This window comes from Lutra lutra, chromosome X (assembly GCF_902655055.1).
Source record: "Lutra lutra chromosome X, mLutLut1.2, whole genome shotgun sequence".
NCBI lineage: Eukaryota > Metazoa > Chordata > Mammalia > Carnivora > Mustelidae > Lutra > Lutra lutra.
The window spans coordinates 38,581,854-38,597,419 of NC_062296.1; the positions used below are offsets into that span (position 1 = coordinate 38,581,854).

The window sequence follows — 15,566 nt, forward strand, 5'->3', positions numbered from 1 at the left end:
GTGGTACCAGAAAGTGCTCAAAAAAATAATGAAGCATGTTGAAAGAACATAGAAACTACCTTGAGGGAGTTCCCAATGACCAAATCTACAACAATCTAAACAATGAATAAATCATGAGAATAACATTACAGAATAAAAGAAATATTTATGAGTCCAAACTATTTTATATAAATAATTGAATAAATAGAGAAAGGATAGCTTTTCCTTAAAATAGAAGCTTAATTAACATAGAAAGAAGGATGGAAATAGAAAATTACCATTTGGCGCACATTTCAGTAATAATTATTACAAGGAAAAGACATTGATTGCTAAAATTAGTGGCTAAAAGCATGAGAAACAGAACATATGCATAGCCTCCAAGTATCTCTCTATAAGATAATACTTACAAAGGGAAAATAGTAACTTTAAAAGGAGAAGCTTGGCAGACACTATCTTAACCAATTAAGCAAAATTAAAAACCACCAGTAACAAGACATGAACATAATGTGCCTCATTATGTGACAGGAGGCAAAGAAGGACACAATACCATTTCTGTGGTATTCTTGTCAGAAATACACAATAGATAGTAAATTTAATCATTGGGAAACAGCAGACAAGTTCAAAGTGAGGGACATTCTACAAAATAACTGACCAGTAATTTTCAAAGTGTCAGTGTCATGAAAGACTAAGGAACAAACAGATTGGAGATGAAAGAGACATGACCATTAAATGTAATGTGGACTTCTCAACAAACTGGGTGGAGAAGAAATATATCCAAACATAATAAAGGCCATTTATGACAAGCTCACAGCTAACATCATGCCCAATAGTGAAAGGCTGAAAGCTTTTCCTCTGAAACCAGAAACAAGATAAGGGTACTCACTCTTACCACTTCTATTCAACATAGTACTAGAAATTATAGCCAGAGCAATTAGTCAAGAAAAAGAATTAAAAGATAGCAAAATGGAAAGGAAGAAGTAAAATTATTCCAAATGACATGACCTTATATGAAGAAAATGATTAAGATTCCACCAGTAGGACTGTTGGAACTAATACATGAATTCAGGAAAACTGCAGGATACACAATCAACATACAAACACCAGTCACATTCCTATATACTAACAATGAAATATTTGAAAGAGAAATAAGGAAAAGGATTCCATTTATAATGGCATCAAAACAATAAAATACTTATGAATAAATTTAACCAAGGAGGTAAAAGATATGTACTGAAAACTGTAAGACACAGATGAAAGGTATTGAAGAAAATACAAATAAATGTAAAGATATTCTACATTCTTGAATTATAAGAATACTGTTTAAAAAAAGAAAGTTCATATACCCCAAAGCCATTTATAGATTCAACGCATTCCCTATCAAAATTCCAATGGCATTTTTCACAGAAATAACAATCCTAAAATTTATATGGAACCACAAAGACTCTGAATATCCAAAGCAATCTTGAGAAAGAACAAAATTGGAGGCATCATACTTCCTGATTTCAAATTATATTACAAAGCTATCGTAACCAATATACTATTGGAACCAGTATACTGGTATAGAAACAGATACATAGACCAATGGATCAGAATTGAGGCCTAGAAATAAACCCATATACATGCAGTCACCCAATATTTGACAAGGGAGCCAAGAACACTCAATGGGGACAAGAGTATTTTCAATAAGTGGTATTGGGTAAACTGGATATTCACATATGGTAGAATGAAAATGGACCCCTATCTTACACCAGTCACAAAAATGAACTCTAAATGGATTAAGGACTTAAATGTAATACCTGAACTATAAAATTCCTATAAGAAAACATAGGGGGAAAGCTCTTTGACATTGGTCTAGGCAACGATTTTTTGTATAGGACGCCAAAAACACAAATCAGCAAAAAGGACAACATTAAACTGAAATGTTTTGCACAGCAGAAGAAATAGTCAACAGAAAGAAGAGGCAACCTACAGAATGGGAGACAATATTTGCTTATCAAATACAGGATTAATATCCAAAATACAGAAGAAACCCCTACAACTCAGCAGCAAAAAACCAAATAATCTAATTAAAAATAGTCAGAAGAACTGAATAAATATTTTCAGAGAATATATACAAATGGCCAAAAGGTACATGAAAAGATGATTAACATGACTAATCATCAGGGAAATGCAAATCAAAAACACAATGGGCTGGGGCGCCTGGGTGGCTCAGTGGGTTAAAACCTCTGCCTTTGGCTCAGGTCATGATCCCAGAGTCCTGGGATGAAACCCAGCATCAGGCTCTCTGCTCAGCCTCCCTCTCTCTCTCTCTCTCTGCCTGCCTCTGCCTACTTGTGATCTCTGTCAAATATAATAATATATATAATATATATAATATGATATAATAAATAAATAATCCTTTAAAAAAAAAGAGTTGCATGATTTAAAAAAAAAGACCCACAAAAACCCCACATTGGGCTAATCACCTCACACTTGTTAGAACAGCTACCATCAAAAAGATAAGAGGTAAGTGTTGGTATGGATGTGGACAAAGGAATCCCCAGTGCATTGTGAATCCCCAGTGCATTGTTGGGAATGTAAACGGGCCTAGCTACTATGAAAGACAGTATAGAGGTTTCTCAAAAAAATTAAAAGTACAAGTACCATATGATCCAGCAATTCCAGTTTGGGGTATATATGCAAAGGAAATGAAATCACTATCTTGAAGAGATTTCTGCACTTCCATGTTCACTGCAGCATTATTCAAAATAGCCAAGATATGGAAATATCCTAAATATCTGCTGATAGATGAGTAGATAAAGAAAACGTGATACACACACACACACACAAACACACACAGGAATATTATTCAGCTATGAGAAGGAAGGAAATCTTGCAATTTGTAATGACATGGAGAGCATTTGTGCTACATGAAATAAGACAGAAAAAAGACAAATACTACATGATCTCACTTATCTGTGGAGTCTTTAAAAAAAAAAAAAAAGCCAAATTCAGAAGCAGAGAGTAGAATGGTGGTTGTTGGGGGCTAGAGGTAGAGGGGATGGGGAAATGTTGATCAAAGGGCATTAACTCTCAGTTATAAGATCATTAAGTTCTGGAGATCTAATGTATAGCATGGTGACTATAGTTAACAATACTGTATTATAGACTTCTTAAAGTTTATACGTTTTGCTATACTTACCTTTTTAATGTGTTATTACAACATCATTGACTATGTCCTTTTGCTGTGCCTTTACTCCCATGACTTACTCATTCCATAACTGGAAGCCTATAATTCCCCCTCCCCTTTCCCCATTTTAGCCATCTCTCTCCCCTCTGGCAACCATCACTTAGTTTTCTGTATTTATAGACCTGATTATGCTTTTTGTTTATTTATTCCTTTTTTTTTAGATTCCACATGAGTGAAATAATATGGTATTTGTCTTTTTCAGTCTGACTGCTTTCACTTAGCATAACTTCTAGGTCCATTCATGTTGTTGCAAATTGCATGATCTCATCCCTTTTTATAGCTGTGTAATATTCCATTGTATTATATAGACCACATCTTCCTTATCCTTTTGTCTACTGATGGACACTTTGGTTGCTTCCATATCTTGGCTATTGAAAATAATGCTTCAATAAAACATAAGGGTGCATATATCTTTTTGAATTACTATTTTCACTTTCTTTGGGTAAATACATAGTAGTGGAATTTTGGATATACTTAAAAGTTGCTAAGGGGGTGCCTGAGTGGCTCAGTTGCTAAGCAACTGCCTTCAGCAGAGGTCATGTTCCTAGGGTCCTGGGACTGAGCCCACATTGTGCTCCCTGCTCAGCAGGAAGTCTGCTTCTCCCACTCCAGGCTGCTCCCCCTGCTTGTGTTCCCTTTCTCGCTGTGTCTCTCTCTGTCAAGTACATAAAATCTTTAAAAAAAGGTTTCTAAGAAAGTAGATCTTAAATATTCCACTACATACACACAAAAATTTGTAATTATGTGGTGAATTTGTTAACTAACCTTACTGTGGTAATCATTTTGCAAATATAGGTGTATCAAATCATGTTGTACACCTTAAACTACACAATTTTAAGTCAAATATATCTCAATAAATCGGGGGGGGGGGAGATGGAAGAGTAAAAGGGAAATGCAATGTGGGATCCTGGGACAGAAAAAAGGACATTAGTGGGTCAATTGGTGAAATCTGAAGATCTGACATTTGGTTAATAACATTTTATCAGGGACGCCTGGGTGGCTCAGTTGGTTAAGCAGCTGCCTTCGGCTCAGGTCATGATCCCAGCGTCCTGGGATCGAGTCCCACATCGGGCTCCTTGCTTGGCGGGGAGCCTGCTTCTCCCTCTGCCTCTGCCTGCTATTCTGTCTGCCTGTGCTCGCTCGCTCTCCTCTCTCTCTGACAAATAAATAAAATCTTAAAAAAAAATAACATTTTATCAGTTAATTTCCTGGTTTTAATAATTGTATATGATTATATAATATGTTAACATTTGCAGAAGTTCAATGAAGGATATATGGGCATTATGTATACTATTTTTGAAATTTTTAATCAGCCTGAAATTATATAAAAAAAAAAAACTTGGGCCCCACCCCTCATGGATCTGATTTAACCATTCTGGGGAAGAGCCCAGGCATCAGTAATGTTTAAAGTTTCTCTTGAGTGATTTTAATGTGCAGCTAGGGTTAAGAACTAGGGCCCTTAATTTAGTGGTTCTCAAAGTGTGGTCCCTGGACCCACAGCATCAGTATCACCTAGGAACTTATTAGAAACAAAAATTCTCAGGCCCTACTCCGAACCTCCTGAGTCAGAAAGAGGTGGCAGCCCATCTGTTTTGTTTTTTTTTTTTTTTTTTTAATGCATCGAGCATTTTATTTATTTATTTATTTATTTTTAAAATTTTTTATTTTTTCAGCATAACAGTATTCATTATTTTTGCACCACACCCAGTGCTCCATGCAATCCATGCCCTCTCCAATACCCACCACCTGGATCCCCCAACCTCCCACCCCCTGCCCCTTCAAAACCCTCAGATTGTTTTTCAGAGTCCATGGTCTCTCATGGTTCACCTCACCTTCCAATTTCCCTCAACTCCCTTCTCCTCTCCATCTCCCCTTGCCCTCCATGCTATTTGTTATGCTCCACAAATAAGTGAAACCATATGATAATTGACTTTCTCTGCTTGACTTATTTCACTCAGCATAACCTCTTCCAGTCCTGTCCATGTTGCTACAAAAGTTGGGTATTCATCCTTTCTGATGGAGGCATAATACTCCATAGTGTATATGGACCACATCTTCCTTATCCATTCGTCCGTTGAAGGGCATCTTGGTTCTTTCCACAGTTTGGCGACCGTGGCCATTGCTGCTATAAACATTGGGGTACAGATGGCCCTTCTTTTCACTACATCTGTATCTTTGGGGGAAATACCCAGTAGTGCAATTGCAGGGTCACAGGGAAGCTCTATTTTTAATTTGAGGAATCTCCACACTGTTCTCCAAAGTGACTGCACCAACTTGCATTCCCACCACCAGTGTAAGAGGGTTCCCCTTTCTCCACATCCTCTCCAACACATGTTGTTTCCTGTCTTGCTCATTTTGGCCATTCTAACTGGTGTACGGTGGTATCTCAATGTGGTTTTAATTTGAATCTCCCTGATGGCTAGTGATGATGAACATTATTTCATGGGTCTGATAGCTATTTGTATGTCTTCATTGGAGAAGTGTCTGTTCATATCTTCTGCCCTTTTTTTGATATGATTGTCTGTTTTGTGTATGTTGAGTTTCAGGAGTTCTTTATAGATCCTGGATATCAACCTTTTGTCTGTACTGTCATTTGCAAATATCTTCTCCCATTCCGTGGGTTGCCTCTTTGTTTTGTTGACTGTTTCCTTTGCTGTGCAGAAGCTTTTGATCTTGATGAAGTCCCAAAAGTTCATCTTCCTTTTGTTTCCTTTGCCTTTGGAGACATATCTTGAAAGAAGTTGCTGTGGCTGATATCGAAGAGGTTACTGCCTATGTTCTCCTCTAGGATTCTGATGGATTCCTGTCTCACATTGAGATCTTTTATCCATTTTGAGTTTAGCTTTGTGTACGGTGTAAGAGAATGGTCGAGTTTCATTCTTCTACATATAGCTGTCCAGTTTTCCCAGCACCATTTATTGAAGAGACTGTCTTTTTTCCACTGTATATTTTTTCCTGTTTTGTCGAAGATTAATTGACCATAGAGTTGAGGGTCCATATCTGGGCTCTCTACTCTGTTCCACTGGTCTATGTGTCTGTTTTTATGCCAGTACCATGCTGTCTTGGTGACCACGGCTTTGTCGTAAAGCTTGAAATCAGGTAACGTGATGCCCCCAGTTTTATTTTTGTTTTTCAACATTTCCTTAGCGATTTGGGGTCTCTTCTGATTCCATACAAATTTTAGGATTATTTGCTCCAGCTCTTTGAAAAATACCGGTGGAATTTTGATCGGAATGGCATTAAAAGTATAGATTGCTTTAGGCAGTATAGACATTTTAACAATGTTTATTCTTCCGATCCAAGAGCATGGAATGGTCTTCCATCTTTTTGTGTCTTCTTCAATTTCTTTCATGAGTGTTCTGTAGTTCCTCGAGTACAGTTCCTTTACCTCTTTGGTTAGGTTTATTCCCAGGTATCTTATGGTTCTTGGTGCCATAGTAAATGGAATCAATTCTCTAATTTCCCTTTCTGTATTTGCATTGTTAGTGTATAAGAAAGCCACTGATTTCTGTATGTTGACTTTGTATCCTACCACGTTACTGAATTGCTGTATGAGTTCTAGTAGTTTAGGGATGGAGTCTTTTGGGTTTTCCATATAAAGAATCATGTCATCTGCAAAGAGAGAGAGTTTGACTTCTTCATTGCCAATTTGGATACCTTTTATTTGTCTTTGTTGTCTGATTGCTGTTGCTAGGACTTCTAATACTATGTTGAACAAGAGTGGTGAGAGTGGGCATCCTTGTCGTGTTCCTGATCTCAACGGGAAGGCTGCAAGCTTTTTCCCATTGAGGATGATATTTGCTGTGGGTCTTTCATAGATAGATTTTATGAAGTTCAGGAATGTTCCCTCTATCCCTATACTTTGAAGCGTTTTAATCAGGAACGGATGCTGGATTTTGTCAAATGCTTTTTCTGCATCAATTGAGAGGACCATGTGGTTCTTCTCTCTTCTCTTATTGATTTGTTATATCACATTGATTGATTTGCAAATGTTGAACCATCCTTGTAGCCCAGGGATGAATCCCACCTGGTCATGGTGGATAATCTTTTTAATGTGCTGTTGGATCCTGTTTGCTAGGATCTTGTTTAGAATGTTAGCATCCATATTCATCAGTGATATTGGTCTGAAATTCTCCTTTCTGGTAGGGTCTTTGCCTGGTTTGGGGATCAGGGTAATGCTGGCTTCATAGAAAGAGTCTGGAAGTTTTCCTTCTGCTTCAATATTTTGAAACAGCTTCAGGAGAATAGGTGTTATTTCTTCTTTGAAAGTTTGGTAGAATTCCCCAGGGAATCCATCAGGTCCTGACAGCCCATCTGTTTTAACAAGCCCTCCAGGTGACTTGATGCACATCTAAGTTTTAAAACCAGTGCTCTAACAGAACTTACTGCAATGTTGGGACAAACAGACACTAACTAATCAACTCTGTTTCCAAAGTTATTTAAAACAACTATCACCACAATAATCAATAGCTAATAAGCAAGATATCCAAACTAGTAATACATAATCATAGATAGAATTAAAGTCTACTCTATATGGTAATTCATTCAACATTTATTTGAGAATTCCTATGTGGTGGGCTGTTCTCAGTGCTGGATATACAATAGTGACTAATAAGACACTGTTTTTATCCAAAGGAACATTTAAAAGTTTTAATACAATTCAGTACAATAAATGCAATGATAGAAGGTCTATGGAAGCCAACAGTAGGGCTGCACGAGTCAGAGAGGCTTTTCAAAGGAGGGTAAGTTTTAAAAGGGGAACAGGAATTAGACCCCCCCCCCCAAGAAACAGTCTTCCACAGTTTCTTGGGAGGGGGAAGAAGAGTGGAAGGAATGAGCAGAGAGAAATCAGTGGCTCAAACTATGACTGTGGAACTAAAGTTGGGAATTAGGGGATGGATTAAAGAAAAGGGATACTGAATCAATAAGAAAGAGAGGGAAAAAACTAAGATCTCCCTAGTTTCTGGTTTGAGGGACCTGAACGGGTGTTACTACATCCAGATAAAGAATATGGGGGAGAAATGTGGATGTTATTCATCCAGATAAAGAATATAGGGGGAGGACTGTGGATTATCATTTCATTTGCTTGTCAAATTCTCTGCAAAAACTGTTCTGTATACCACCCTAACTCATAAGAAGAACACATAAAAAAAGTAGATTGGAACTTTAAAAAAAAACAAACCTAGCCATAAACTGAATTATCCTGTACGCTCTCCTTTATCATCACTGAATTCTATTACCATACAGTTATGGAAACAAAAAAATCACCTGGGCAAACAAACAATGATTCTCTATTGTAGGTAGAATAATCCACAGATTATTAAGATTCTCATGAGTACTTTGTACTCCAGGAAATGTATGAAGATTAGATTACAAGAAATACGAAGTATACATTTGCATGACAGTATTCCCCATGACATCTTCAGCAATGATGTGTATTGTATTGCTAAGTCTACTGAGGATAAAGGGTTATATTAATAGAAAGCTGAAACTCTCACCAGTCATCTTAGCATTTAGTTTTCTTCCACATCTATGCTAGGATTAGGTTACTTCAAGATGAGTATTGAGAAAACCATCAAATCAACAAAAACCATGAAAAATGTGGGAGTTGAAGAAAAGGAAACTAATTTCTATATGAGGGTTTTCTCTTCATAAGGAAAATAAGTAATAAAATTCCTTGAAATTTCTCCACTGGTACAACATTACTAAGTTACAACACTGATTCACATGAAGTTTGAAAATAATATGTTCAATTTTAGTTTCCACAGTTTGTTCACCTCACGGTAAATAATCAACAGGTGGCAGCACATATTCTTACGCAGTTTCTGATCTGTGCAAAAATGGGTTCCTAAGAAGTTGTGTATAAATCAAGCTTTTGTAAACTGAATTCTTTTTTATCATTTCAGGACTCATTTATCTTAGTTTCTGATTGTTCTACAATAAACAATGGCTTCTAAAGTTTAAAGTTCCTTCTCAGTCTCTGTAAGTTAATAACCAATACTAAATGCATCAGAGAGAAGCTATCCTATAAAAAAATCTTTTTAGTCTGTGAATAATGCCCACTCCTGATACATTTCATCTATTTCACATGCACTTGAATATGTGCATATTAAGTTAAGGTAGGGATGTGTCCTGCACTGCATCATTGTCACTAGAAAAAACCTGGAATGTTTTTTACTTTCATTTAAAGAATGAAAGGAAGAAACAAAAAGCAGGAGTACTCTGCCAGGCATATGCTTCACAATGGATCATTTGTGGGGCACTCACTGCCCCTCAGCATGGTGCTTACTTGCGGACTGCACATGTTCTTCTAAAGGCGGTTCATCTGCTCCCTGAACAGAAGCATAGCCAGACGATGCAGTCTCACTGCGATTATCCTCTTCATGAGGAGATGCACTATTCGATGTTTCACTGGAAACGGGGACTTGTAAAGACACCGATCCATCTTCAACATCCACCTTTGGAAAGCATCGGAACAAATTAAAAGACTCTCAGAGTACATGTTTCCCCCTGACATGTCATTACAAAGTTTCTTCATAGGTAACTTATTACGGCAATGCTTCTTAACCTTTTAAACTTATAATCCCTTTTGACGATCACACAAATCGCTTGCTGGTCCCAGCCAGAGCAGTTGGAGTAACTGGGTCAAAAATGGGGTGGAAAATATTATAGGCAGATTGCTTTCACATCTGACGTTCATCTGGGTGATCCCAGTGCTTCACAATACAATGCCTGCTATAGGATAGGCACTAAACACAAACCAAAAATACAAAAAAACCTCTACCCTGAATCAAGTTCACCTCCAGCAGTTTTCAAAAGGCAGTTTCCGGCAAAATTCAAATGAAGTCTGAAGTTTAGTTAATAGTAATGACCAAATGTCAGTTTCTTACTTTTGACAAACATATCACAGTAATGCAAAATATTAACAATAGTAAAAACTGGGTGAGGGGTATGAGGGAATTCTCTGTATTTGCAACTTTTCTTTAAATCTAAAATTATTCATAAATAAAACATTTATTTAACAACAACATCTCATGCTGTCCCCTAAGGGATTTGGGAATCAGTATCCCCTCTGTATCTCCTGAAATCAGGAAGATTTTATTGAGCTTGACTTTCTGTTGTTGGTGTATTGTAAAATAGGCAAGTTTTATTTCATTTATGAAATACAATTATAATTTAATATTTATTATACTTTTTCAAAATACAGATGCTCATCTAACTACAAGTTTGGTTGCTGTGCAATAGTAAGACCAAAAATGCAAGATCTACCACAAACCAGTTGGTAGTTTCTATGGTCATCACTTAAAATTCTGACCAAATAATAAGAGGAAAGAAGAAGGAAAATGGAGGTAGTCCAACATGGCACCTTACTGTCATTATGATGTAAATAGGTCCAATTTTTGATATAAATCACAAGACTAGCATATTACGTGCTAAGAACTAAGGATGTTACTCTCCTGAAGGCCCAGGTACATAAATAACTTAAGTTCCTTCATATAAATAGTTCAGCAATGTTTACCTCAATTCCCAGAGCTTTGAGTATGTCACATTTGCACATGGGGCAAGTCCTGTGTTCTAACAGCCATGGGTCAACACATGTCTTATGGAAAATATGGCTAATGAAAGAAAAAAACACATAATTTGGTTATCATTTGTGAAATAGCAACAACACTTGGCTTAATATACTAACAGGTTACCCTATATTTTTGTTTCGTATTTTAATAGATGTCTTTTTTTCTTTTAAACACACCATTACAGCATAAACACTACAAAGGAGCCATAGAAACAAAATCTGGAAGTTACATGACACGGTACTTTTAAAATATAAAAGCTTCATTACGTTAGCTTAAAAAAAAAAAAAACCTATTTTCAATACTTACTATTTCAAAAATGGCTGTTACCCAACCTAAGACTTTGTTCAGTATTTCAGATCTTTATTATCTTGTCATCCCCCAACTCCAAAAATAGCACATTCTCATATAGTACAATATAGTACAGAGTACAAGATAATGCTGATACTTTAGGTCATGTGATAAGTTCTAAGAATACCACTATTTAATAGCTAAAACCAAGAGTGTTAACAACTTCCAGGAGAAGGATAAGCAAATTAAAGAATGAAGACTTCTAAATAGGTGCTCCCTAAGTTGATTTTACTTTTTTCCCTCATTAGGATTGTTAAAATGATTTTAAATTAAATAATACAGTTATGTGTGTGTGTGTGTGTGTGTGTGTGTGTGTGTGTAAATTACGGTGCTAGCTAGGTTCTTAGTTTTATATGGAAATAGTTTCCAAATTGTACCAGATTATGGGAACGCTATATAATTAGCCTTATACCAATTTCAATGATGTTAATATATAAAGCATTCACTTTTATTTAAGTGAAAATGAATACTTTCTTTACATCAATTTGGAAACATTCAAAGTAGTTTCCTTCATTCCAATCATTTCAATAAACTAGATATTCTTATTGATGATATAAAAGAAAATCAAACTTACTTGCAGGTTAAGATGCGCACCAAATCATTTGGTTTATATAGTTCAATACACACAGCACAACTATCTCCATCAGGGCCAATTTCCTATGAGCAAATAGTTATTGTTACTCTGATGGATAAGAAAAGATACATTAAACTACAAAGCAAGATCAGGATATATATGCACTTAAATTGCATAGATTCTTTCAATAAGCAATGTAGAATTACTTAAACTTAACTGTAATCTAAAAAAAGTTCAAACTTCTGGAAACAAAGAGTAGAAAACTGGTTGCCAGAAGCTGGAGGATGGGGGAAATAGGAAGTAGGTGGTCGAAGTGTACAAACTTTCAGAAATAATATGAATAAGGTCTGAGGCTCTAATGGAAAACACTGTGACCACAATTGATAACACTCTTTACAACTGAAATTTGAAGATCATTTAGACTTAAAAAGGTAAGAGAATAAAGTCAACCAAAAGAGGGACAATACAAAGAGGAATAGGTAGCATTTATTTAAAATGCCATTTGTATAAGTTCTATAGCCATGTTTTCCCATTTAAGAAAAAATTAAGGCATAATTCACATGTGGTGAAATTCACCGTTTTTAATATGCAGTTTTACAGGTGTGAACAAATATGCAGTTATTCAATCCTCACTGCAATTAAGATATAGGATAGTTCTGTGACCCCAACGAATTCCTCTATACTCCTTTGTAGTTAACCTCTACTCCCATTCCCATCCTCTGGCAACCACTAAGCTATTTTCAGATCCTATATAGTTTTTGCTTTTCTCAAATGTCATATAAATGGAATCGTGTATTATATTGCCTTATGAGTTTGGCTTCTTTCACTTAACACAATACATTTAATACTCATCTCAGATATTAAGCGTATCATGAGGGTCTCCACACACCCTTTTGTATTGCTAAATGGTATTCTATGATGTGGATGTGCTACAGTTCATTCATCCACTCACCATTAGAAGAACATTTGGGTTCTTTCCATTTTTGGTGATTATGAGTAAAGCTTCCATGAACAATTATGTACAGGTTTTTATGTGAACATATTTTTTTTTCCTTCTAGGTTAAATACTAGTAGTTGAGATTTCTGGGTTCTTTGGAAAGTGTTATTTTTGGCTTCATAAAGAACTGCCAAATTGTTTTCGAAACTGGCTATACATTGCATTCTCACCAGCAAAATGCATAACAGTTCCAGTTGTTCCACATCTGGCCAGCTCTTGGGTATTGTCAGTTGTACTGGTTTAAGCCATTTTGATGAATGTGCTGTGGCATCTCACTGTGGTTTTAATTTGTACTTCCCTAATGACCAATGATATTGAGCATCTTTTTTATGTGCGTATTTGCTATCCATCTATTTTCTTCGGTAAATGCCTGTTTCACCCCCTTTTCCCTATGCTGTTTGTCTTCTTACTACTGAGTTTGAGAGTTCTTTATATAGTCTAGATATAGTCCCTTGTCAGGTATGTGATTTGCAAATATTTTCACCCAGTCTGTGGCTTGTCTTTTCATTCTCTTAACCATGTTAAAAAAATAAAAGTTCTTAATTTTGACAAAGTCAGATTTCTGTTGCTTTCTTCAATGGGCTTGTTTTTGCTGTCATATCTAAGTAATCTGTGCCTAACCCACGTCTTGAAGATTTTTTTTTTAATTTTTTATTTTTTCAGCATAACAGTATTCATTATTTTTGCACCACACCCAGTGCTCCATGCAATCCGTGCCCTCTACAATAGCCACCACCTGGTGCCCCCAACCTCCCGAAGATATTTCTATCCACAGCTTTCTTCTAAGAATTTCATAGTTCTAGGTTTTATATTTAGGTCTGTGACATATTCTGACCTAAATTTTACAGACGGTATGAAGTATGAATTGAGGTTCATGTTTTTGGCGTAAGGATAGCCGATCATCGCACATGGATAGCCAATAATTGACTATACTTTTTCCACTTAATTGCCTGTGTACCTTTGTTAAAAATCAATTGACCGTATATGTGTGGGTCTGTACCTAGACTCTCTTCTGTTCCATTCATCTAAAGGTCTATCCCTTCTCCAATACTACACTATATTGACTACTGTATCTTTAAAATAATGCTGCAAATTAGGCAATATGAGTCATCCAAATTTGTTCTTCATTAAAAAAATTGTTTTGGTTACTCTAGTTCTTTTGTTTTTCCATATAAACTTAGCATCAACCTGTCAATAAATAAAAAAGATCCCGCTAAGATTTTAATTGGAACTGCATTGAATTGATGGGCTAGTTGGGGGATCTGACATATTGACAACAGTGAGTCTTCTGACCCATGAACATGGCATATCTCTCCATTTATTTGGGTCTTCTTTGATTTCTTTCATTGGTGTTTTCCAGTTTTCAGCACACAGATTGTGTTCATATTTTGCAAGATTTATACCTAAGTACAGAATGGTTCAGGTGCTATTATAAATGGTAATTTTTAATTCAATACATTCTATAGCTGTTTTCTGATACCTGGTTTACACACCAAAGGTAGTTCTTAACTGCTGTAATCTAAAAATGGATGTTCAAGTAAAGTGCAACTGTTAGCTGGCATTGTTTAGTTTCCTGTTTTTGTGGTAAAAAACGACCATAACTTTGTGGCTTAAAATAACACAAGTGTATTTTTTTGTTGTTGTTCTGGAAATCAGAAGTCTAAGAGTCAGTGTGTTGGCAGTGCTATATTCCTTCTGGAAGCTTCATGGGAGAATCCATTTCCTTGTCTTTCCTAGCTTCTAAAGGCTGTCTGTATTCCTTGGCTCATGGCCCCTTTCTTGAATCACTATAACCTCTTACTTCCATTGCCAAATATTCTATTGCAATGGAGTCAATTCTCCCTTTCCTCCTTCTTATAACAACAATCAAATGTGATTACATTTAGAACCCACCTGGAAAATCCAGGATAATCTCCCCATCTCAAGATCCTTAACTTAATTTCATCTGCAAAGTCCGGTTTCTGCCATATAAGGTAATATTTACAGGTTCCAGGGATTAAAACCTAGATATCTATGGGGGCCAACGGCTATTATTCAGGCTACCTACCTCCAGCATCAAAAAGATTTTAAAAAGTCAGTAAGATTTATAAATTCCATGAAAAGCATACTTTGAAAGAACATTTAGTTTTAACAATAACTTGGTAGCATTGCTTGAAAACAAATAGCATTTAAGTCGAATATGTACCTTGTCTCCTTGTTTCAGTGTACGTAGTTGAAGCCTTCCAATAGCTTTTTTAGCATCCGCCTTTAATTGTCTCTGTAATAGAAACAGCACGTATTAGAAAAAAACTATTTTTAAAAGGAATAGGATGAAAAAGGTAGAGAGGATTAATAAATATCTATCTGGTACAAGTAAATGTATAAGTGAATTTTTTTTAAAGATTTTATTTATTTATTTGACAGAGAGAGATCACAAGTAGGCAGAGAGGCAGGCAGAGAGAGAGGAAGGGAAGCAGGCTCCCTGCTGAGCAGCGAGCCCGGATGCGGGACTCGATCCCAGGACCCTGGGATCATGACCTGAGCCGAAGGCAGCGGCTTAACCCACTGAGCCACCCAGGCGCCCTATACGTGAATTTTTAAAGGTATAATGTAACTAACCATAATAACTGTCCCATTTATGTGCTATCAGGCAGAATTTTCAAATTACTAAAACTTTTCGCTTATGTTTCCCTACATTTTTAAATAGCACCTTTGAGCTACAATGACAAATCCATTCCAAATGGATTCAGATGCTATGAATTTCAAAGCAATTTTCCTTTTCAGCCTTTGAGTATCTTAAAATGCATCTTTTCCCATTTCCTTTTTGAATCGTGTCTTGTTTGGTAGAAAGTAGACAGGATTTGGATTTAAATGGACCTAGATTTA

At 36.2% G+C, this 15,566-nt stretch overlaps 1 protein-coding gene across 3 annotated transcripts in view; it reads right to left on the reverse strand.

The window, feature by feature from the left end:
- RNF128 (ring finger protein 128) overlaps positions 1-15,566 on the reverse strand; it is a 101,976-nt gene that overhangs the window by 2,509 nt on the left and 83,901 nt on the right. For 2 of the 3 annotated variants that reach the window (XM_047716640.1, XM_047716639.1), the window contains exons 3-6: positions 14,887-14,958; positions 11,705-11,787; positions 10,728-10,824; positions 9,498-9,666 (exon numbers count right to left, since the gene is read on the reverse strand). In XM_047716640.1, the coding sequence (XP_047572596.1) occupies positions 9,498-9,666; positions 10,728-10,824; positions 11,705-11,787; positions 14,887-14,958 (421 nt within the window). Of the gene's footprint in view, positions 1-9,475; positions 9,667-10,727; positions 10,825-11,704; positions 11,788-14,886; positions 14,959-15,566 lie in introns of all 3 variants that reach the window. The other variant, XM_047716641.1, reaches the window with a different exon arrangement.